This window comes from Hesperophylax consimilis, chromosome 9 (assembly GCF_061612785.1).
Source record: "Hesperophylax consimilis isolate HC1 chromosome 9, BYU_Hcon_1.0, whole genome shotgun sequence".
NCBI lineage: Eukaryota > Metazoa > Arthropoda > Insecta > Trichoptera > Limnephilidae > Hesperophylax > Hesperophylax consimilis.
In genome coordinates, this window is record NC_142844.1 from 34290199 (window position 1) to 34317282 (window position 27084).

The 27084-nt window shown below is 34.3% G+C and overlaps 1 protein-coding gene across 4 annotated transcripts in view; it reads right to left on the reverse strand.

Moving 5' to 3' along the window:
* Window positions 1–27084, reverse strand: part of LOC149421264 (uncharacterized) — a 146510-nt gene that overhangs the window by 48631 nt on the left and 70795 nt on the right. For all 4 annotated transcript variants that reach the window (XM_089635915.1, XM_089635916.1, XM_089635913.1 and 1 more), the window contains exons 2-3: window positions 12189–12487; window positions 4603–4808 (exon numbers count right to left, since the gene is read on the reverse strand). In XM_089635915.1, coding sequence (XP_089492041.1) covers window positions 4603–4808; window positions 12189–12261 — 279 coding nt within the window. In that variant the 5' untranslated portion in view covers window positions 12262–12487. The remainder of the gene's footprint in view (window positions 1–4602; window positions 4809–12188; window positions 12488–27084) is intronic.

The window sequence follows — 27084 nt, forward strand, 5'->3', positions numbered from 1 at the left end:
CTTTCAGAAATGAAATAGCAAAAACGCTTACAAATTCTAAAGATCTTCTAAATAAATCTTATTCTATTATTATTACGCAGCGAAGATCAAATTAACAAGATACCGACTAAAGCTGCGTAGAGATAATTTCGCGGGTGAAAATATTGTGTTACTAAAATACTCGGAGAGTAATAAATACGCGAGAAAATAATTAAAGATTCTTCCATTTTGTTCCATTCGCAGCACACGCCTTGATTACGAAGTTGGTTTATTGTAAATGAGTCCGTGCTCTAAGCCATATCTCCTAAGAATTTACGGTGTGCTGCGTACAAAGTTACTCAGGAAAAACTCTTATAAATCACACTCCCTTTATGACACTGGGTAGAAAAAGTACTTGTATTCTTTTCCTCGTGAACCTCGTCTAAATCCTCATGACTCTCCAGCGTTTCACATTTTGCCTCATGCCGAACATTTCCCTTTCATATCATTATTTAATTATCTTTCTTGTATTCTTCATTCAGAATAACGACCAAAAAGTCGGGTTTAGCATCGGTAATTCGGTCCCCGCACCATGCAGATTAAATTTAATATTCCGGACGAATTAAATCCAAAGTAATTTATCTCACATTCAAACATTTAACCCACGATTTTCCGGATGTAATTTTTAAGTTCTTGCTAGTAAATTGACAGAAATACTTTAAAAGGTTTATTATTAACAAAGTTTTTCATTTCCATATAACGTTTACATTTAATTGGGCAGAAGCAGTAACCGTGTTGAGTGATGTTTACTACTCAGCAAATAATTCTTTTCTTACAGAACAAATATGGGATTCTTCAGTAATGAGACCACCACCTCATCTTCACACATATGGAGGGTGTGAATATCTTCACATATGTTATTTGCGTTTGGGACTTTTAAGGCTTTCTTTGTTAAAAATATTTATCTTTGAATAATAATCTTATTTTTTCAATCTCTAAAAACTGTAATATTTAGGGCAGAGGAAAATAAAGTAATTCATTCGTATAAGCATATTTTCTAAATATTTTTGATAATTTTAAGGTTTTATTTTTTATATTCAAAAGTATTATTATTCAATTTGTGAAAACAATTTATTTCTAAAGAAGTGCTTTTGTGTATTTTTTATTACGCGTGACAGGTATTGTGCCTTCTGAAGATAGTTTGAAGCCTGATAGCCTTGAAAAAGGCAAAACAACTATCACGCGTGATAAGTAAACTGTTCCTGTAAATGTTATAATACTATAAAATATTGTATACATAAAAGAAAATAAAAAAAAATCTATGCAAATCTGTTGATATTAAGATATATATAGGTCATTTGCTGAGTTGGCATCGCGTCTGAGAACCACCCAGGCGTCGTGAGTTGAATTCATCCTCTGGCTAAGACCTCCAACACGATATGAGCAAAATTTCCGCTTACTAAGGGGGTAGAAGGTGTTATCCGCTAATAGTCAGTTTATTCACAACCCGGAAATTTTGTGTCTTTCTTTTTCAAAAGAAAAAAATGTCGTTTGCGTAAAGAGAAATCATTATACGTGTAACCAACGAAACTTTCTGCATCACAAAACATAGAAATTTAGATCCTACAATCTTATGAATATTTTAAATAATAGTGACAACTAAGTATTATACTCTCAATACATATTTATTCATATTATTTAATGAAAGGGAATAACTATTCATCTTCTACGGAAGTATTTAAAATAAAAGAATTCCGTGGTCGATCTCGAAGCTTTAACTAAACCATTATCTCTTACATCCACAATGTAGCAAAACCTGCCTGCGAAATATACTGCGAAGTAATTTGTACAACTTAATTATTTAAACAAAGTGTTCAAAATAGTTTACGTAATAAATAATAGACAAAGGTTTGAGAGAACATTCTAGTATAGCATTAAAAAGAAACGGAGCTGTTATAATCTAGGCTGGTACACGTAGGTATATGTATTTGTTATCGTTTTTTAATAGTAATAACATTGTTCATAATTTAACAAACTATTCTTATGTAAAACTCCCTAAAACTAAATAAATGTTGCCTATGAATGGAACGAACGGTTTTTTACCAAAAATAATAATTATTTATCAATGTTTGTCGAAATTAATCTACAAGCTGTTTATTTTCCAAAAATATATTATGTATTTTAAAATTTAAGCCCGGTCGGCATTAAGTATTTACCTTTAAGTGATGTTTACAAATTTATTGTTTAATTTTAAATTATAATGTCACATCACAAAGTAACCGCTTCATATGAAGAAATATATGATGTAAGCTATAAAAATATATTTTCTGTTCAAACAACTCTTTTCAGTAAATTTACGATAAAAGAGCACTCCTGAATAAACTATAAATAGACGTGAAGTATTCGTAGGCTTAAAAGAAAGCGAACTCTGGACGAAATGTCACTGAATTTCAAATTCGAATGCGAGTATGGTTATTAAACACTTGATACTACATTTTGTCAGGCGTTGAAATTCAATTCGTGCAAGTTCAACAGAATCAGTTATTCCGTAAAAAATATCGTCCGTACATTAAAAAAAGCTGTTAATTTTTAACAGTAAAAAAGCTATTTCCAACAGGAAGCTTGCTGTTTCAATAAACAAAGGTAATTAAGCTTTTTTTACTATTTGAATGAACACGCCAATATATATCATGATTTGTGTATGAACATGCGATAAAACGTTTTAGATAATATGTACTGGAAATATTTTTACATCCATTACAACTTTTAAGAAATAAGATATTTTTTATAATGCCGAGTTGCACTACCTCTTTCTTTAGCCAACATCAGCCCAGATGATGCACACTGTAATGCTGTCCGAAACGTTGGCCAAAAACGAGGTAGCTTTGCATAACTAACTAACTAACTAACCATCACGCCGTTTCCCCGCAGGGGTAGGCAGAGAGGACGGACCGCCAAACAACTCGGTCTTGGCACACACTCCTTGCCTCATTCACATTCATACATCGTCTCATACATACTCTTCTATTATTCTGACTCTTGACATGGCCCGACTCGAGTATCTGATTCACTTGATCGTGCCATGTCTTCCTCGGGCGTCCCCGACTTCTGCTACCATTTACATTTGCATCATATATCCTCCTTACACTCCTATCTTCGCTCATTCGCTCTACATGCCCAAACCATCTAAGCGTCCCTTTCTTAATCTTACTCATTACGCTTACATCAGCCTTGCACTCTTTGCGGATCTCCACATTCCTCACATGATCAAACATGGTTTTACCACACATACGCCTCAGGGATCTCATTTCAACAGCTTTGCATTATACCCTAAAATAAATCGTAATATTTTAATTATATAATTTATGATTGTAACAAGTTTTAAATTTTACATAAGCACACAATTGTGTAGGAGATCTATACTGTACGATGCTAGCATTTATTACTAGTATTATTAAAAAAACAAACATTATCGATTTGAGATGTTCACGGTCAAAAGTTTTAAAGTGATTATGATATCGCTCTCCATACATTGTTTTTAGTCGTCACAGATGGGCAATATACCATTTTTTTTTCTCGTTAGAAAGACCTCGGTATACTTCCTGATAAAGTCAGGTGATAAGGTCAACCGATATGTGAAATATGTATTTTCTCGTTGAAGTGACCTCGGTATACTCCCTGATAAGGTGAAGCGATATGTGAAATATATATTTTCTCCTCTTCAGCCTTTGTTTTTAAGAAATAGTAAACGGAAAAAATTCTTGTTATAAATCGATCACAATGAAAACTTGGGTAAAAAGTAAATCTTTTACTCAAAAAGGTGGGGAACACTTGAAATACATAATATAATCTTATGGCTTTCATGTGTAGAAAGGGTATATTTTACGTTGCTATATATAAATATATTTTATATTATATTCACCGTGTGTAAAGTGGTTAAAGCATTGTGGGATGATGTTTATTTTCGAAGTAGAAGTTTTTATTCGTCAATAAACTCTATAATATTATTAATTAAGTGTAAAATCATAAAGCAGAAAGTACGTAGGTAAGTAAAACAAAGTAGCACCTTTCGATAGATTAACAACATTGCAGAAATAAAACGAAAATCAACACTAATCAATCGAGAATAATTTCGCATTATGAATTTTCAATAAAATTAGATCTTCATATTATGAAAATTACTTCTCCTCAACAATTTTTTCAGCAAATGTATTAGTTAGTACTAAACTGATACAGCGGCTTTTATTAGATTAGACATTACATTTAGATTAACAACATCGACTTCGAGATCAATTCGGGAGACGAGTTTGGGTACCATCACCCCTAGAACCATTTATTGGATAGCCGACCATCTGCCACAGGTCACCCCAAGTGGTTGGCTACGTTTGGTAATTTAACAGGGATGCCCAGGTTCATCGGGTGAAATGTTTTCAAGATGCGCTTGCCTACCAGCTCCGTGGCGTGCCAGATCGGGTAGATCACACTGATCCCTAGATTCCTACCCAACCATGATACCTTTTACTATTCCAAAACTTCCTTCCTTAAAAAAACCCTTCAAACAACATTCCAAAAGATGACAAGTGTGGCGTTAATAGAAAAAATAGCTTTTTAAAATGAACATATTTTACATAAAATCAAACTTACATCTAGTTGTGATCCAACGGTGGTGAAATTTCTGAACGGTGGTCTTCTCTCCCTCACGTACTGGAATATCTTCGCCTCTTCGCGCAACCACTCCACCTTGTAGAGCAGATCGGGCTGGACGTTGTGATTGCAGTTCAGAGTCACCGAGGATCCCCTGGAGGCGTAGCGTGGCATCTCAAGGGCCACAATTACTTCGCTGGATCCACCTATATAAAATTACAGTAATTATCAGCTGGAACAACTGTACATTTTTCAACAGTGTTTATTTTCGCAATGTTGATTATCATATTTTTAAACTTAGGAAAATATTTTTTTTGTTAGTACCGCACAATAGTCTTAACTGCTCCCAACCGCCTGGAGCCGGTAAGACTAGGGCATCCCCAATTCGAGTATTTTATGAGACTGAAGTTAAGCTGGAGCGGAAGGAGATGGGGTAGAGGAAGGTGGGGAAGTATTTGGCTATTCAGATCAGGTCACCAAGCACGATTAAAGATATTTCAAGGAATGAACGATAGTAGCGTTCTTTAACCATGGTAATACTGAAATTATCTACCACTATGGAACTTGCCACAAATATACAGAATGATATCTTTTTTTAGGTATGAATAAATAGTAAAATAAAATAAAAAAAATCAAATGCAGCTACTTGCGCACGCCGGAATTCGAACCCGTAACTCGCGGATTCATAGCCAAAGGTCGTAACCATATAACCACGGAGGCCGTAAATCTGTATATATATTTTTTATTTATTTAAGGAGAAAACTCAGATATAGACAGTAATTTATAAGTCAATATAAAAAAAATATTTCACGGATAAAACTTACCGACATGTAATATTGTTAATTGATTGAAAATCTGGTCAGTTTATTTTTGTTTTCCTGTTAAAAAACGGGTTTATAACGAATTATTTGACAAATTTCATAACGAAACTATCAGTAAAGCACGAATATGTTATGAATGTATGTCGGAACAAATGTTCTTTAAAATATCAATATTGTAAGCATCTCATCTATTAGATTGATTCGGACAATGAAACCTGCATGAACACGTATTCAGATATATTCTGAATGACTAATATTTTAGTAGAAATTTGTCATCAAAGTCATCTTGATAAAAAATCCGTAATTTTTTTTCAGTTCGTGGAAAATTCACCTGTATCCTGATTATTTCTCCCAAATTAACGATTATTAGTGCAGTAACGCCATAAGGTAATATCTTAATTTTATTTGAAACCATATCAGTGTCATCTAACGGAAACCAGTGACATAATGACATTCTCAACCCTGATATTAAAGGGAAATGCTATCCATTTAATTTTTTTTATAAAAATTTAATTAAAATCAAATTCAATAATATAATTATTAAGTTCTGCAATTATTTTTTTAATGTGGGGAAAACAGACTTCAAAATACCCTCACAGAATATGAAATCTATTGTCACAATTATTTTTACCAGTAAATTGATTTAACCGGTAGTAAATCATTTTAAATTTGGGAGGGGGGAAAATAAAATTATATTAATAAGTCGTCTAAACGTGGATAAACCACAGTTTGAAAATGGCCTCGAAAGCCAAAACAGCTGTAACAATAACAAAAACCAAAAAATACTTGCAGAACTTAATAAGTATATTATTAAATTTGATTTTAATAAAATTTAAAAAAAAAAAATGGTGTTCTACGAATTAAACACAAAAACAATAAATGGGAAATGTTATGTTTATATGTCTCAACACGGAGAAAAATGATCCTGTTAAAAAAGTGATAGCATACCATTACCCTGATAAAATATTAGTCATTCAAAATATAATGAGAACACGTGTTGTTTTGCTAGTAAAATTCGTAACGCAATGTGACAATATCAGTAGGGTCAAAATCTATATAAATATTTGTGTGTACACGTGTTCTACCGCCCTCATAAAACATTCGCTTTTAACGGATTCTTTGGTAGGGATTAATTTGACCAGATTTTTAATAAATTAACCCTATTTTATATCAGTTAGTTTTCTCAGTTCAGGACCCAGAAAAGGAAAAGAACACTAAGTATAGCTTTACATTTAAAGCAATGCTTTGATTGTAAATGGGAATGTACGAACTTTACACATGCTTTGTGTGGTGTCTGAAAGCTGAAAATAATGCATTCAATATTCTTATATTGGATTTTAAGATGAAATTTTCTTATGTATCTGTGTAAAATAACGCCACGAGAATGGTTTCCAGTACATAATCATACCCCATCACTCAAATTTATTTTGATGAATGAAAACAACACTCTGAAAAAACTTACCGAAATATTCGCAGTATTTTTGTTATATTTCGGGGGTGTTTTAGAAAAATACCCAACGTTGTATTTTTATGGGGACAATTATTCTTCCCGGAATTTTCGCAGGATTACATTTTTCATAGAACGGGGTCTGTAGAGAGGAAACACAATGCCTCTTTGTTTCATATCCATGCACCGTGAACCACATTCGATGGATCTGGGTTGACCTCTTTGGTGTTCTGCTATTTATCATGCTTTTTTTGTTCGGAGAATGTCTTTGACCCGTGCTATCTACCAAATAATATCCTCATTAAAGAAAAACCTTAAAAAAATAACACATTTAATATAATTAAAGCTCAGTTTTTTACTATCAATATCACCCTGGTAAAAAAAATTGTTTTCGTAATATAAACGATGTAAAAAAATTACTTATGTTTCAATGACCCCCTTGCAACGCGTAAGGCTTATTCGCTCCAGATTTTTAGAAGTATTTAAAAAATAAGACTAATAAAAACTTTGTACATGTACCTCATTCCAAAACTTTCCAATTATTTCAGTTGCGCAACATTCCTAATAAATTACGGATGACAAAATTTCCTTTGTTATGAGCAGTACGAAGGTAAATACCATTGTGTGATATACACGTAGAAATAATATATACACTTATCATATATATAATTTAAACTAAAGTCCAGCATTGATAGTAATCTTGGTAATATACAACTTGCCCAGGAATGGGAAACGAGAGAAAAAATAGCCCATTCATTAGGACGGCAGACACTCCCATGACAATTTTAGCAAAGTAATGTATGAAGGTATTTGGGTCAATGTTGTCTTATATAATATAATGAAAAGTTGGCATTTAAATAGGAAGACTAAAATATGAAAAATATTTTTCAAAAGTAATCATCCCTTGCCTTCTTCAAGTACCCAATCAATTTCGAAATTGTTAATAAATGTTTAAAAAATGTTATTTATTTTTGGTTTGAATAAATCGTAAAAGGTATATGAATTATTTCAATATTATTAACTAATAATCATGCCGTTTCCCCTAAGGAGTAGGATGAAGGGATGTACGCCGCACAACTTTGTTTTTGTACACACATTACTTTCTTCATTAACATTCATTCATCAGTCATCAGTTTTGCGTGTCGTATCTTGTGATTGTCCTGTTTATATTTAAATTCAGTCAAGCCTAAACTCTTTCACTTCCTCATGTTATAATCTCGATGTGTAGAGCCTTTTATATTATCTTTTTCTGTCTATGCCACCTTTTATGTTAAATATTTTTGTCTATGGCACATCATAGTGTAATATTGTCATGAATTTCGCGTCTATAATATCTTGTGTATGTGGTCACGTCAAATATTGTTTATTTATAAATAGCTTGTTGTGATCCAGATACGATTCAATTCTACATTATCATTCAGTCAACATTCATTCATTCACCAACTCTCGCTTCTCTCTCTAAGTTTTAATGTCTACTCTCTTCTTTGTGACATATTAAAACATATCAAGAAAAAACACTGTGTTTTACTCAGAAGCGAACCTCTCAATCTCTCTCAAACGGCAAGCCAATCCTTGGCATGAAAACGAAAGAAGCCAACAAGCCGATCAGCATTACAACCTGACTGGAGGCTTCTGGAGTCACGAAAAAGGACGCTGCTCAATCAGTATATATCATGATACATCATGATAGTGTATTGTCTCTCGGGCTTCCCCGACTTCTTCTCCCATTCACTCTCGAATCATAATAATATATTCACCTTACACCGCTTTTTATGTTCATCCATGTTCATTTAGCACATATCTTTAATACGACTCATGTATCTCATTTCTACAGCATTAAGTCTGCTTTTCTCCTTCTTCTGCGAGTTCGATGCTTCTCTGCCATATTATTAGAGTCGGTATCAGAAGTCCATTGTGAACTCCTAGCCTCGTTTCTTTGGACTAATTTCAATTAGCATGTATCGATATATCGTGATATTATTAGTTATAGTGTGAATAATCATAATTACATTGAGATCATGAAAATATAATTGTGGCATTGTGAAGGTTTTCTACTGTTCTAGCAAAAAACCAATACTTTAATAGATTTTCCTAATATTCTATCTTTACATTGTTTTTTTAGCAAATGTACTAAATCATGAAATCCTACAAGCACGCGAGAGAAAAGCTTACAATAAAATAAATGTCGGATGCTCAGTTATATCACGGGAAACGCATCATTTACAATATTTTTTCACGAAGGATGAAACATAAAACCCGATGTTTTAGAGTACTTCGGCACAAGTTTGTACGGAAGAATGCGGATTAGAATAATTTCCCGAGGAATAAGAGTAAAAATGTTAAATAATTCACACATATTTCTCGCGCACGTTTTCCATTCCAGCTTTTAAATAAAATTTTCAAGAAATATGTTTTTAACAGGTTATTTACATAAATATCTATCATTATTAGTTTCAACATATTTTATGTATTTTGCGGATTAGGTTGATATTCCTAAAATAAAATGTAATTTTATTTAAAGCCTTTAAGATGTGAGATGGTCTCGGTGGTTGATCTGTAAGACTCCTAACTATCAAGCCGAAGGTCGTGGGTTCAAACCCCGGAGTGTGCAAGAATTTTTTTTTTTTGATTAATTTGTGTTATTTCATTTAACATATAATATATAAAGTTCACTTACGGCATGTTCCAGAATTAAAAATACTCTCAGTATCGCTTTTGTATAAGACCCCCATTAAGAATTAAAACGATTCTTTAAATGGCTTTTGCCGTGTTTGGTGACTAGATCTGACAGGTACTCCCAGGTAGACAGACAGGTAGCCAGGTACTCCCGCCCCAAAATCTTCAGCGTCACAATCCCAATTGAGAATGCCATGGTTTCACTGGCTCCAGACGGATGGGAGTAGTTGGGACTCGTGTAAGATATTCACATAAAAAAGAATGCATTTAAAAGCACATTCAAATACTATATAAAAGTTACAATAACAATATTGGTAAGCGCCCTGGAGGTGATTTACTAAAGGCGGTATGCAAAATCGTCAAAATCGTATTTTAAAGAAATTTTTGACCTAAGTGCTTTAATTTAACCAATGAAATTATTTAGAAAGTTTTAGATATTTAAATTTTGCAGATGCTTGCCAGTTAACTACCTCAACTATTTTAAGTATGTAGTATGAATGATGTACCTAGCTCTTCTGCTGGAAGAAAAACTAATAAACGAAACATAACACATTATATTGAACTCTATCTTAGATTTCTGTCGGTATTTTTGCAAAATGACTTCGAAATAATATGTTAGCACGACTTATCGGAGAAGAGATTAACTACCATATAAATGATAAAGACCATTTGAGTAGCGCTCAGTTCACAAAAAAATGCTTGACTTTCCCCAACAGGTTCTGCAGCATTCAGAAAACCTTGAAAGGGATTTAAAAAAACGAATCTTCTCAGCTTTCAGCGAGAAAGCAAGACTAAAAAAACTTGTATTATTTAGGACTATTTAACCTTCTGAATACAGGTGAAACGCTTGAGTCCCCGGAAGACTGAGAAAGCTTTTACCCTCGATATAGGTGAAGTTTCTCTTTCGCTATGGCTACACGCTTTTAATACTGGCGAAAGAGCCTTTGCATGTCAGTAGGCGATAGCTTCCAAATCCTTCTGGGTGTATTGTAGTTACGTTGGGTGCGTGGAAAGGGCATATTTTGTACCGTGAAGAATGGCGTATCACGCCCTCATTTACACGTTGAAAAAACTGTTAAATAGATAATGGGTGCTCATTTTTGGTATTCACTGAAACACGCCGTATTGATTGGTATAATTTAGTTCGAAGTGCCTCTTATACTCGCTTTGCATGCGGCTATTTTTAATTTCGAAAAATCGATTCAGTATTGAATTATTCACGACGACAGAAATTACAAATTATGTTTATATTAATAAACATACATTGTAATGCAAGTTGCTGACATGATTGATGTAAATGATTAAATAACTTAGTGGCGTGAACCTTTTCATTCACAATCTGAAAATGTTAAAATATTGTTCATTGTCGTGTTTTTTATTCACAAAAATATTATTTTTAAATCTTTTAAAAAGGTTTATTTATGAACAAGTTTGGCTGACTGTGTAGTTATTACTACGAGTAACAGGTTTTTTTATCTTCGGAAGGCTAAACAACTATCAAACGTTATAATATTTACACAACAGAACGTGTTTATAAATAAATTTTTAGTAAAAATAAATATAAAAAAAAATTAAAAAGTTGTTCCTAAAATGAAACTTTATAAAGATGAATAATGAATTGTTGCTGTTCATAAATTGAGCCATGAATCAAATAAATTCGTTTATAATTGTATGACCTACAACCTGTCATAATAGTGAACTAGTTAATGGGAAAATTATTCAAGTTTAAATTATATGGGTTAGCTTTAAAAGGGAAATGGAAAATGTTCGTTAACTAATAATATACTGGCTAGAGTCAGGGTGGAGATAAATTTTAAATAAATCCTTTGAATCTACTTTAGCAAATTACGGTGATTTGAAAGATTTAAAAATTATTCCGACCTCTAATTTAACTACCATCAGATGGCTAGTTACTCACACAAATTGAAGTAATTTAGTTTCAAATTTTTAATTTACATTTCTTCAATGTCAGAGTCAGAGATCGATTGAAACGTGAGCCAGTATATTCTCAGAAGAGGATATGTTTTTTTTGTTTTATATATACCTAGTGCTTTCAGATAAACGAAGTCCAATCAAGCGGGTTTCCTACGAGGCATCGGACTATTCCAAATGATGGAATGTGTAGGTTTTTTATCTCTGGCCTGCACCGATGAAGTAATAATAATTTTTTTTATTATTTTAGTATCACAGAAATTTACCAAAAAGTCACAGTTTGATGTGTATGCTCGTAAAAATGAATTGCTCATGATACCATAATTACCACTATTCCAACAAAACCTGAGAGTCAAAATTGTACTTGCAACATTTTATTTGTTGTAATATGTAGTTACCTACTTTACAATTGTTTATAAAGGGATTATAAACAAATTTATTTGTTTACATACATTATTGTTTTTTTTTCTAAGATGGGTTGAAGAAATTTGTTTTCTTAAAGTTTTACAATACGCCTGTTTATGGTCAATGGTAGAAACATAGTGCAGTTTAATAATGTTATTGGAAAAGTTTTATACACTATTTTCAATGAACCCATTAATACGTTCTTTGACTCTACTACGTAATGCTACAGCAAAATACACTTTGCGTTCAAACAAAAGTCTGGTTATAAATCAAAACAAAGGCGAATAAAGGTTTATGAAGCTTACCTGTTATTTCCCAACTGAAGACCAGTAGGAAGACCCCCACTGCGAGCTTCCCCGCTAAAAAGCAGGACGCCATTGTTGGTTGTCAATGGCACTTGTGGTCAGCAAACGCAACCATCACTGGACGCGAGAACGGGGACTTTTCGCCATCTTGAAACTGGAACCGGTTGCCGTAAATCCCGACGGAACTGTTAGTTGTGACGTCAGGAAGCACTATGCGAACAGTTATGCGAGAAACATATTTAAAAATGCAACACTTCAACTGTTTTAATTTTATAACACTCTTGTTTCTTTTGTTTCAACTGCAAAGGGAGACGGGTTTATTACAATAGTTTAAGCTGGAGGGAATGTTTAATTATCTTTACGGTTTCACAGGGTGTTAGGAAAGATTTATGGGTAACTACAAAATAATGATTTTTATAATGGAGATATTTCACTGTTGTTAAACGACGGAACACGTAGGCCACACATTACTCTTAGAAGGGGCGCTAATTTCGTAACATCAAATTTTAATTATAAATTGGAGAAAAAACGCGTTTTCGCCCTACCTATGTAAAATGTACAGTATGCAAGTATATTTTCTTTTAAAAGTATCAAACACGCAAAATGTTGCTTATTTGATGTTATCTCAAATACACTCAACAATTAAATTTGGGAGCCACCTCTGGGCTGGAGTCCCACAATACGTGATAAACCTACTTGATTAAGTGCAAATGATGGCAGTCCGTCTGATTGAAAATTCATTGTTGACAAACATATTGCCATATCTAATGCACAGACGCAATTTAGGCATGTTGAGTCTGTTCTTCAGTTATTTTAATGGAGGCTGCTCGGAGGAGCTAGCAGCATTGATTCCTGGTGCACGTGCGTGAAACTCCACTTACACGAGCGGAACGCCCGTTCACAGTTGATGTTGGCTTCATTGGGCCGTTTCTTCGCTTTTTTGTATAAGACGGCTCGTATGTGGAACGAGTTACCGGCATCTGTTTTTCCTCCTTCATATAATTTGGGTCTCTTCGAGAACCGCATTAAAAAATCCCTTCCTACACCCGTCTCACAACACTGCCCAACCGGTTGGCAAATTAGCTCCCTTGCCTTCATACTGTAAAGACAGGGACGCTCTTTTGAGGTGTCGTATAAAAAAAACTCAATGGCAGTAAACTCGTCCGAACGAGAAATGTTTTTGGAAAAACTATGATTTTCTTCAATGTAAAATTAGTATCTGCAACGAGGGGTCTTTCGAGAACTCTTAATTGACCATCGAATAATAAGCTTTTGAATTTTTTGTAAAAACACTGTAGGGCATCGATTCTCCAATCCAGACCGCTCGCAATCGCCGTCAAAAGTATATCCATTAGTCGACGTTCTTATTCTTATTCTAGTCTCGTCGAACATACATACGTCAAACGTCAAAAGTTATTCCACTCCAACAATCAGTGGGTCGAACCACTCGTTGTTCGATTGGAATGACTTCGTTGAGAATCGAGGCCCAGGACGCTTCTGTTTAGTACTTATTATGGGTCAAAATGGCACAAATGTAACAAAAAATAATTTTAATTTTAATATTAAATCACTTTTAAAATCGATAGATAGAACATTGTCGTAGTAAAGTCTCTTACAGGTAGATTATTTTGAAGAAACCCCTACTTGTATAGTGGTGTACTGGGTGGCAATGGCGGCTTATGACTTTTGATTGTGAAAATTCGACACTATTGGTGGATTAACAGACAAATTAATAGAATTTTAACTGTCACTTTATAAACATACCGGTGTATTTTTATGTATTTTTATCATATCAGACAATAAGTTATGTAAGTAAATAGCCTCTTTGCAAGCTTCGGATAGAGCCATATTATTCTGCTTTTGTAGTAGACAAGGCAACTGTTCTTTGCTTTCTAGATTCATAAGATATAACACATCCTGACATTATGAAGCAGAACCCAGTATATTACCTTCTATCTAAGGTACATGATGCCCAATCACCATCCACAAAACCATGTAAAGAATAATCATTTTTCTTATAAACTAAAGTATAGCTTTTAGTTTTTTGTAAATATTTTAACATTTTTTTTTAATGTTTTCAATGAGTTTCATTACTACAGCTATTATACTGATTTAGATAACTTACACTTGACTGTAAGCAATGTCTGGTCTTGTCAACACAGATAGGTACATAAGACTCCCTATAAACTGTTGGTATGAATATTTTATAATATCATCATTTTTATTTACATCTTTCTTTAACTTTCATAGGAGTATCTGAAGTATGACAATCTGACATATTGAAATTATTTAAAATATTGTTTGCAAAAATCTCTTGATCAATAGTAATACAATCTCTTTGATCATACACTCTAATTCCTAGACACTGTGTAATCTCATCTAAATCTTTTATCTATAATTGAGTGATAAATTCATTATTTAACTGTTCATAATAATTTTCTGAATTATGGAATACAAAAAAATCATCCACAAATAATGCAAAAAATATTTTAAAATTATTATTACTTTTTATGAAAAGACAAGGTTCATATTTAGATTTTTTATTTCCTAAGTTCATTAAACATTATTCTACTCTAATATACCATCTCTTAGCAGACTGTTTGAGACCATAAATGGCTCTTTTTAATTTCAATACTTTATATTTACAATCAACAAAATAATAAGAGATATTCTGGTATTTTTGTAAAAACATTTTCCTTAAGAAAACCATTTGAGAATACTGTTGGTACAACAAGGTGGTTCATAATAAGATCAAGTTGTACACTCAAGGCAAACAATAATCTAAGAGTTGAATATCTTAACACTGGTGAGAAGGTTTCGGTAAAATCTATACCCTTCTTCTGAGAAAAACTTTTTCCAACAAGTCTTGCTCTTTTTAAGAATCCACTTATTTTTTACCACTGCGCCGTCCTTTGGCCTGTCCACTAGCTCCCAAGTGTCATTTTCACTAAAGGATTTTACCTCCTTCTTTATTGCAAGTTGTCATTGCACTTTTTCAGGTTCAGTTATAGCCTCAGCGAGAGAAATCTGTTCACTTGACACGTCTTCTATACACATGTTCGTGTAACCTTAATAGTCAGGTTTACGTTTAGCTCGTTTTTCTGGTATAATATTTGTATCAGCGGGAACAACATTTGTGTCAGCCGGGGTCAAAGTCTCATAAAGACTGTCGTAGGACTCACTTGTCGATTCAGCAGGAACATATGTAACATCATTCACATTATCTTCTTCGATATATGTGCTATTCAACTGACTGTCTCCTGTGTAATCTGGTTGCTGTTTTTCTTTTACGAAAATAGTTGTTGATGAACTGTCATTAATATTTTCCATCACTAAAACATCTCTGCTGGTCATAATACAATTGGTATTTGGGTTGTAAAGCCTTTAACCCTTAGTGTTCTCTAGGTAACCAATCAGGATATGTTCTTCAGCCTTTGTGTCCCATTAAATCCTCTTTGCTTTCGAAACGTGGACCATCACAGGACTGCCGAATATCCTAATATAGCCGAGAATTGGTTTTTTACCACTCCATAGGTGTTTTTTGTAATCCTGATGACAAAGTTCTGTTTCGTAAGTAGACTGTAGTATTCACTGCTTCAGACCAAAACTTCTTATGTTAATTAGCCTCAAACAGAAGACACCGAGCTCTCTCCACCACTATTCTGGTTAGTCTTTCACACAGGCCATTCTGTTCCGGTGTATGGCAGTTTGTCATTTGATATACAATACCATTTTTACTCAAATTTTTTTTAAATTCTAACGAAAAAAACTCTCCACCATTGTTTGTTCTCAATACCTTCAGTTTTCTGCCTGTCTGTGTTTCAAAAAGAGCTATAAACTCTTTGAAATATTTTAACACCTGATTTCTGGCCTTCAGGAAATAGAAAAATGCCATTCTAGTATTTTGTTTCGATTTGCAACTACTATGTCTTTTACTTTGTGTCTGTACGACACATTTTGTAAACATTTTTTATCGGTAATCATGTGTGAATTTGCACCCAAATTTACGTACCTATGGCCATTACTAAAGGAGCAAACCTGTCTGTTAGCCCCGCCAGTAATAATGACCCGATCCACTCGTCAATGATCTGGAAGCCGGTACCTTTAGGTTTCTGTGCGGTATCAACCATTTGCATTACATAAGCACCCACTGACTCGGAGTCTTCTAGTCGAATAGATATTAGCTGACGAAGTAGACTGATGCGACGAGTGAAGCCACAATCATCATATAGGGCCTTTAAACGCTTCCATATATCTTGTACTGTTTGCTCATTTTTGATGTGAACATAAATTGAAGAATCAATCGTCATAATAAGTTTAGCCTTTGCCTTTTTATCATCCAAACTTGTACAACGAGAGGATTTTGGCTTGTAAATATCCACACCATCCAACATCAAAAAATGTTCAGCTGTAAACGCCCACTCATCATAATTTTCACGTCCCTTTAATTTAGGCACACTTACTATGTAACTTCCCGCCATATTGAAAAAAACGCACACCGAGAACGCGGTAACAGATTTTCGATCACAAAAACAGTTATTATTGCGGCGATACACTGTTTTATAGAGTATGTGATATACCGGTAACTGATTGTCCAACTAAATAGTAATTTTACGCAGGAAAACTTTCATTTAACGCGAATTATAGCCCTGGGCCCATAACCTAATGAAACAGCAAGACTGGTTGAGATCGACTGGTGTTTATTTAGTTTATAGATACATCATAGATGGAGCTAGTAGCACATATCAATTTTGCTATATCATTCTAACATTGTTCAGTCCAAAACGATATATATATAGAGCGTTCGACACTCGATGTATTTTTTTGTATGAAGATTTTCAGGAAATTTCAGTTTAGTTGTATAATATTTGCACTCAAGTACTCCCAAAAGTCAGGAACCACCACTGCTGGGTGGATAATAAAATTATTTCATTTTATAAAAAAAAAAAAATTGTTGGGAAGCGGTTGTTTTGGAGGAATCGCGAGTCTTACTTTAAATGGAGTTGATAAACGTCGCGTGTATCCAGTATCTTTGGGCATTTTTGGGATAACGTGGGACTGCGGGCGGGGGATCCAAACTAATAATGTCTAATTATTTCATGAATGTAAATATAATTAACTTTTGTTTATTATTTTCAAGAGCATTAAATGTCGTCGCGGACTGAGGCCATAAAATAATTAATTCACTTCCCAGTTAACATAAGGCACTTACCATGTTTGCATTATGAATAGTGATTGCCTGTGTGAATAAAGAAATTAATTTAAATGTGACTGAATTTATTTTACCACGCTTGCAATGTTTACAATTATACACTAAAAAAAAACCTCCGAATTCGTGTGCAAACAGTATTTATATGGAAAATTTAAGTGCCAAAAAAGTTTATTTGATAAAACAGTAATAAAATAATACTATTCTAGCGGATTCTAAACATTTTTATCGAAAGTTTTAAAACAACCTAAGATTGTGTGTTTGTTCTCATTGAAATGTCCATCCCACCGATGCCTGATGAATGCTGCCATCGGCGTAAAAAAAGAATGCTGGATAAGATGACGTCCCCATCACAAAAAAAGGCCTCGGAAATGATTTCTCCAGTGGTTGAAGATGAGGAATCTGACGGAGCATCGGACTATTCCGACGTGTCTGAAAATGATAGTGAAATTCCAGTGTCCTCAGTACAGATACTGAACGACACTGAAGCAAGTCTAAGAGCACTCCAAGATGTCCTTGCTGAAAAGCAGTCAAGAGTCTCAAAGGATCAACAACTGCGGATAAGCGCATATGTATCCGCTGTATTCAGATCAGTTTCACAGCTGTTATTGGAACGAGAGGGCTTCAAAGCTGATCTGGCAACAGTCAATGCCAAATTAATAGTGGCAAAGGGAGAGATCGCGATTGAAAAAGCAGAAAACCAAAACAGGTTAGAAAAAATATTGCAGTTGGAGTCAGATCTAGGACCAGTGATGCGTAGAGTAGCCGATGCCACGGAAACAAGCCTATCGTTTGCCGATATTGTGAAAAATGGCCCACAGAAGATGATACCATCAATCAACCGCTCAGGACTTAACGTTGGGACCCCCAAACCTGCTGTATGCATCTTCCCAAAGCTGGATTCTACAAAAGATAGCGACGATACGAAACAGCTACTAAAAGATACATTACGACCATCAGAACTTGGAATCTGTGTGACGGGTATTAGGAGAATCAGAAACAAAGGCGTTGTAATCCATACTGCAACACAAGAAGATCAGGATAAAATACTGAAAACCCCATGTCTAGCAAACTCGGACACTCTAAGCGCTCGATTACCAACAAAACGGCTTCCAAGGGTGATTTTCTTCAACGTTCCTCGTGACCTAACGGACGAGTGCTTCCTAAAAAATGCCTTAGCAGGAGCCCAGGACAAAGCAGGCCTAGATTTCGCAGTAAAAAGTTGCAAGCTAAGTCACCTTGCTGGCGCTCGAACTGGATCAACTTGCCACCGGGTCTTCGAGGTTCCTGCCCACATTCGTCACGTGCTGGTGGAGCAGGGGAAAGTCTTTGTGGACTGGAATGTGTGCCGTGTTCGTGACTTCATTGGACTTACAGTGTGCTCCAAGTGCCAAATGATCGGACATTCCTTCAAGTTTTGCAAGGACCAGCAAAGATGTGGACACTGCGCAGGCGAAGGTCACGCCCGGATAAACTGCCCAAAAGCCGCCGCCGAGCCTGTCTGCGCCACCTGTACAAGATTTGGGAAGCCCGCTGCACATCCGACTGGAGACAAGGACTCCTGCCCGGCCTACAAGGCTGCCCTTGCCAAGGACTTTGCAACTATTGATTATGGCGTCTAATTACATTGAAGAAGATGACGAGGTAGATTACGAAAATACTCATAATTTCTTTGATTGGCTAAAGTTTCATAGCAACTACAATATGGAAAATATTAATATTGTTCAGTTGAATGTTAGATCGATTTATAAATACTGGGATACTTTGAATGTCTACTTAAATACTTGTTGGAAGCATATTCATGTGTTAATGTTATGTGAAACGGCTATAACACCGAATCTTGTCTGTCTGTATAATATTCCTGGATTTAATTGTTACAACTATTGCCGAACTAAAAAATCTGGAGGAGGTATATTGCTATATGTTCGAAATGAATTCACATTTCAACAGAAAACAATAGAAACAAATCATTTTGAATGTGTGCTTGGCTCTATGACACTTCCAAACAAGAGTATTTTAAACATCATAGCAATATACCGCCCCCCCAACTCTAGCCAACCACAATTTCTTAATGAAATATCTGCCATTCTGCATACTCTAAGCCCCAAAGAAAATGTTTTACTTATAGGAGATATTAATCTAGACTTGTTAATTTGTCAAAACCCTATTATTATGGCATATGAAAATATAATGTCGGATAATTATTTAATCAAATGTATTTGTGACGTAACTAGAGAAGCAGTTTTAGCAGGAAAAGTTACTCGTACTTGTTTAGACCACATATTTGTCCGTTTTAACAGTGGATGTAAACAAAGCAATTCTCTTTCCTCATGTGTATGTAATAATATTACTATAGCGGATCACTTTTTAACTGCAGTTAATATTAAATATAGTGCAAGGAAAGAAGCCCCAGAACACGGGGAAAGAATTTCGTTTTTATCGCAAAACAAAATCGACAAAAACATTCATAATTTTAAGTGGCACTCCTTGCTTGAGGAACAAGATTGCAATATACTATATAGTAAAATTAAAAACAACTTTAAGAATTTGTATGAACAGAGTAAAATCGTTATGAATTATGAACCCAAAAAAAGACCTCTGTCAATAAAACCTTGGATAACTTCTAATATCTTAGAAAACATTAAAAAAAAGATTCATTGTACAGAAGGTGGAAGAATTTTCCTAGCAATCAATTCTTTGAATTGGAATATAAAACTTTCAGAAATAAGGTGACAAAAGAAATTATTAAATGTAAGTCTACCTTTTTTAACAATAAATTCAAAAATTATTTTGGAAATACAAAAAAAACTTGGGATGAAATAAATAAATTATTAGGACGCAAGTCCAAAAGTAGTTGTGACGAAATAATCTCGAAATATATGTTAAATACGAATAATGAAGAAACCGTAGCAGATAAGTTTGTTGAATATTTTACAAATAGTGTTAGCTCTATGATACATAAATGTGATTATTTAGCATCGACCGTCAGGCCAAATGAAGTGCAACATAGTATGTACCTACCCAGAGCTACCTGCCAAGAAATCAATATTATTGTTAGCAAATTAAACAATTCAAAGTCACCAGGGATTGACAACATTCGAATGTTTGACATTAAGACACATATTAATATTTTAGGGCCTGTTATAACACACTTTATCAATTTAATTTTATCGCAAGCAGCAATACCAGATGAACTAAAAAGTAGCATCACTAGGCCAATTTACAAAGGGGGCAAACATACAGATATTCAAAATTATAGGCCAATAAGCATATTGCCAGCCCTAGAAAAAATAATTGAAAAATACATTTCCATAAAACTTAATAAATATCTAGAATCTTTTTCTTTGTTGGATCCCAACCAATATGGATTTCAAAAGAAAAAAAGTACGGAAATGCTGCTTCAGGAATTTTCAAATCACATAAATTATGAATTAAATCTAAAAAAACAAGTTTTGGTTTTATTCATAGATAACTCTAAGGCATTTGATACCATTGATACAAATAAACTATTAGAAACACTGGAGGCAATAGGAATTAGAGGAAAGCTGCTAGTTTTATTAAAAAATTTACTAACTGATCGACAAATAAGAGTAAAAATTCTTAAAAAAATTAAAAAAAGAAAATATATCTCAACAGGTGTTGCACAGGGGTCAATTCTAGGGCCAACCCTTTATATTATTTATGTCTCAATTATGAGAAAATTGTTTTCATTTGTTAAAAATTTTGTATATGCAGACGATACGGCGCTCGTAATATCGCACGAAGATCTGGTTACTGCAATGAACCTTATGCAACATGATTTTATTGCCCTACTGAAATGGTCGCATGATGCAGGCCTCTTTATAAACGCCAAAAAAACTAAAATTATGCACATCAGATCTCCACACGCCAGATGTAATGTAATTCCTTCATTATATACACACACATTTGACTGCATACATAAAAATGTTGCACAACCCTGTTCATGTGAAACCATTGATTTTGTCAAAAGTTATGTATATTTGGGTGTTACTATTGACTGCTACATGAAATGGGATGTACAAATTGCTAATGTTTGTAAACGTCTACGAGCTATTGTGGGTAGGATTTATAAAATAAAATATTTCGTGCCTATAAGTACTTTAAAGTTAATCTACTTATCTCTGGCTGAATCCACTATACGTTATGGAATTACTTCTTGGGGACATTCTTGTAAAACTAATGTAAGCTATATACAAACATTACAAAACTCCATTATAAAATTGTTAATCCATAAATATGACAATCAACACAGAAGTAACATTAAATTAATATACAAGTCTCTGAATATTTTACCTGTCAGAGGATTATTGTTTTATAATATTGTAAGTCAACATGTTATATTGTCTGATTCATTGTATAGGGAAAGAGTTTGCCATAAACATAACACAAGATTCACTCAAAATGAAGGACTGGTAGTTCCGAAATGTACTAATAAATATGGTGAAAGAACTTTAAACTATATAGTACCCAAAATTTTTAACTTATTACCAATGACAATTAAAAATAATAACATGTATACTGCTAATGTTAAATATAATCTAAGGAAATGGTTATTGGATAATAATGATCTATACTGATGCCCCTGAAATGGAATTCATATTCTTAGAAAATGGAAAAACAATTATTTTGTAATACCTGACTACCTACCTCTATTTATGAAACTATTGATGTACTTGTTGATAATACTAATTTGTTCATACATTTATTTTTACTTGCTTATTTTATAAGGCTTTTATGTTTCATGTTGATAATACTAATTTGTTCATACATTTATTTTTACTTGCTTATTATATAAGGCTTTTATGCTGCTATTTAAACTTTTCTGCAATGTAACCAATTTATGTAATTATGTACCGTTCAAATTGTATCTTATGAATGTATAAATGTTGTCTCTATGTCCCTGCTGACAAACTACATAAGTAGTTTAGCGGGTTTAAATGTGAATAAATTAAAAAAAAAAAAAATTATATAACTACCTTTATTATTTTCTTTAATCTTTCAAATTCATACAGATATCTATCTATCTGTAGATTTAATTTTCTTAAATATTATAATATTACTAGGATGGAGCATAGAAGCATTGCAATCTCCGGAATTTAAATCTATTTTTTGTTTTGATGTTCAGTTATTTTACAGAATTTAAATATTGCGTCTTACTTTATTGTTTATTTAAAAATTCTATGAAAATTTTATTTAAGTTCTGTTATGTGAAACGACAGCTAAATACTGACATAAAAACATTACTTTACAGAACATGAAAATAAACTTTAAATCTGATGGATTGTTCAAATTCTGCAAAACAACTGGCCCTTAGTCTTCTTGACGGCTTTTGAAGAGCTTTCTAAAATGTTTGGTGTGAAAATTAAAATTCATACCATTATCTTATCCGTCTATAAAAATATAATTTATTCCCTCATATTTCCAACTTTAGTGTCACCTCTGTTTTATATGTAAGTAAATTAAGAAAGAAGCGTATGGCGGGTGAAACCGGGAAACATACAATTTTTTATTAAAAAAGATAGATTTAACTCGCCAAGGTATACTTTTCAGAAAATTCACAGGGTTAGGATCCATCTGCTTTTACTTAAGGGCCAGTCAAACAGTGCGAGTATACTATAGAGTCACGTGGGGTAACCGTACGCGGAGTGTAAGTGTTCGCAGTGATGTTTCCGACAAGATTGTGCCTGTTAAGCGCCCGCGCGTTCCTTAATTCAGTAGCCTTCTAGATCGCGCCGAAGCAGGACATGTGTACAGTGGATGCTGATTTGTCAATAAAAACTGGTAGGTAAATTACTTTTTTTCGTGCTTTCCATAAATTTTTCATCTCTGTTACCGATGTGTGCTATTGTGTAACCAGCGGTGTCAGAGCGACGTGGTCTATGATAATTTTTAGTGAAATATTGTTAGTTAAACGGGTGCAAAGTGATAATTTTAATAAAGATAACCACTAATCTGATTTTTAAAGTTTATTGATTTTTGGTGTGATGGGGTAAGTGTGCTGGGGTAAGCGTTCGCAGTTGGACGAGTGCGAACACTTACCCCGATAGACAAAATTGATTTTATAGCATAATATTTCAACTCTCGTTATTTTTTTACAGTGAAATATGCCACGTGTGTACATGAGAAAGCACCCGGAGAGGTCAGTTTGCACTCAAGAGCAAAAAGAAACTGCAAAAAGGCTTATGAAAGAGGGGAAGAGTCAGCGGGCTGCTGCAGATATTGTTGGGATCAGTGAAGCCACTCTGCGTAAACGCCTAAAACTAAAATTAATAGCAACTTCAATGGGGAGATATCGTCCGACATTTACACCAGAAATGTTCTACGGCCTGACTATGCAGACAATGAGAAAAATTGTTTACGAGTACTTATGCTGAAATCAACAAGATCGAGAACAGATTTGACAACATTACAAAAACGGCTGGCAAGGATTGGGTGTATGAATTTCTAAAACTTAACCCTGTTTTAGCTTTAAGACAGACTATTTTCACAAGTATTGCGAGAGCTATTGGGTTAAACGTTGTTCAAGTTCGGCGGTTTTACGCAAACTGAAAAATGCTTGCAAGTCTGAAATAATTATCTCAAGTCCCTATAAAAAGAAACTTCAGCAGAAGCAGACAGATGCAGATGAAAAAATCGTCCAAAAACCAATATTTAAAACCATGGAAATCGGACGACCACCTCTTTTCAAGAAAGTCACACCACAAAGAATCACCACAAAGCGTAAGGCGGGAGATTCCAGCGTGCATAACTGTTTAAAGAGCGCACAAAAACAGGCTTCCAAGGACTATTTTTGCCCACAATGCAAGGAGAAATATCGAGATCCACCAACAGAAGATTGGATAGAATGTATTGTGTGTAAAGCATGGTGGCATGAGAACTGCACAGACTACGATAAGGGGCAATTTAAGTGTGATAATTGCAATGGGGGGTAACTCTTTGCGGTGCGAACACTTACCCTACGGTATGCGTATACTTACCCCGCACACGGGGTAAGTGTACGCAATCGACATGCATGTAAACTTTTTTATATAACTGTTTGATTTATGAACCATATGAGGTTTTTATGGTTGTTTGAGATGCCTTAATAATCGATCATATTAATAAACAAAAAAAATGAGTAAAATACCTAAAGCTTTTTAATACAAAAATCCCAATGTAAAAATTGCGCACGGTTACCCCACGTGACTCTACTATCTACTATAGTACATACGAGTAGCTACTGCCATTATATTCTTGCATGTCAGTAGATGAAATCGCCTAGACCGGTTATACGATGTAAATAGCTGCCATGGCACAGGCATGTTGCTACTGCCTGCCAACTCGCATGCTGGCTAGCACCAGGCCTTTGCCTCCGATTCTTAATAGAATAATTAACTTCATATCCATAACTAATCGAAAACAAAGCTTCAGATAAAGTATTTGCTCGTAAAGTGTTTAAGTGCTTCAAACAAAAACTCTATAAATTTTGATTGGTTTACGTACAAAAAATGGGAAAATAAAATTGAATGTCTAGGCCAAATTTTTAGAGGCAATTTCGATTTATGCAAAATTGATGCTTAGTCCTGCATGAGTTTGTCCACATTCTTCGAGGGCAAATAGGTAATGTATACAAATATTCCCCATATGGGAAAAGCATTAATCTTGTGGGGGGAATATTTTATGCAACGTTCATATTTATCAACGTCAACGTTTAAATATTCCAACAGGGTATTTTCCACGAGGGTGGAGAGAGAAGATTCCAGAAGAGACTATTGAAAAATCTCCAAATTATGTGGAGTTGTTAGGTAGGTACCTTACCTAAGAAAATCACCCTCAACTGAAATATCGGTTGTCTGTTAAGTAGGATTATGACGTCCCTATTAGGAATAGGGTAGTTGTGACGTACGACAGATCATTCTATGATATGCACTACTTTTAATAACTATTTTTTATGTTAATTATTGGGAAAGCTAGACTAGATAAACATCTTCTACTTTATAAGATTAGCAGATTGTTTTAAAATATATATATTTTTTTTTTTTTTATAGTTAATACCTCACAAGAGTCCCAACTGCTCCCGTCTGGAGCCAGTGAGACTATGGCATCCCCAATTGGGGTATGTTGTGAGGCTGAAGGTAAGTGGGGAAAGGAAAGAGGAAGGTGGGGAAGTACCTGGCTATTCAGATCTAGTCACTAAACACGGCTAAAGCCATTTGGAGCAATGTTTCAATTCTGAATGGTGGTCTTACACCAGGGCGATACTGGTAGTATCTTCCACTCTGGAATAAATAAAAATAATTAAATATGAACAACGCAAAGAGTCCTAATGTGTTCCATACTAAAAATAGCCAGTGAGACTGGTGAGATTGAGATGCGATTGAGATGTTACAGAGATGCCAGTTAATGGCATCCCCAATTGGGGTATGCTGTGAAGCTGAAGGGTATGGAGAGGGGAAGAAGTTGGGAAAGTAGATGGTAGGGAAGTACTGGCTATTTGTGTATAGTCACCAAGTTCAGCTAAATCAATTTCACGCAACGTTTCAATTCTGGATGGTGGTCTTTTACCAGTATTGAGAGTATCTACCAATCTGGAACTTTCCGCAAGTACACCATACATTATTTTACATGAATTAAGTGTGAAATAAAGCATTTTTTAATTTATAAAATTTTCTTGCTCACGTCAGTACTTTGAACCCGCGACCTCCGGATTCGTGGTCGAGAACCTTTCGATTTGACCACGGAGGCCGTCACACAGGTGCAATAATGAAGGATGGAGGTTAATATACAATGAAACTTGATATACGAATGAGTTACAATCGTTTACAGTTGACGTCAGCAGCGTGAGAATGAGGCGTTTCTCAAAATCACTATTTTATAAAATGAGGCCCATTTAGAACTGTCGGTTGTCGTCTTTCATACTTCATTTAATATGGGTTTCATAAAGATCCACAATAACAAATACCCTATCTATAGTGTTCCTTAATCCTCTTCACGCCGTCATACTATCGGGTGGTGATTTAGCACTATCTTGTCTTTCTTTTGCAACAAAGAAATATTAAACCTGCGTTCATTGTAATACTTTTTATTTGCGCTTGATTCTTCAAAGTCATACGCAATTTTTTTTTACATTCCAAAATTTTTGCAAGTAGGTACAAATTTTTTTTTCGTAAAATGTCAGAAAACACTGGTTAGATTAGTGAGATACCTTGAGGTGATTTTTCTAAAAACGGCGCTGTGCAAAGTTTCCAATTATTATCATTAATTTGTCTCTTAATACCATGTAGAGTCACGTGGGGTAACCGTGCGCAATTTTTACATTGGGATTTTTGTATTAAAAAGCTTTAGGTATTTTACAATTTTTTTTTGTTTATTAATATGATTGATTATTAAGGCATCTAAAACAACCATAAAAACCTCATATGTTTCATAAATCAAACATTTATATAAAAAAGTTTACATGCATGTCGATTGCGTACACTTACCCCGTGTGCGGGGTAAGTAAACGCATACCGTAGGGTAAGTGTTCGCACCGCGAAGAGTTACCCTCTATTGCAATTATCACACTTAAATTGCCCCTTATCGTAGTCTGTGCAGTTCTCATGTCACCATGCTTTACACAATACATTCTATCCAATCTTCTGTTGGTGGATCTCGATATTTCTCCTTGCATTGTGGGCAAAAATAGTC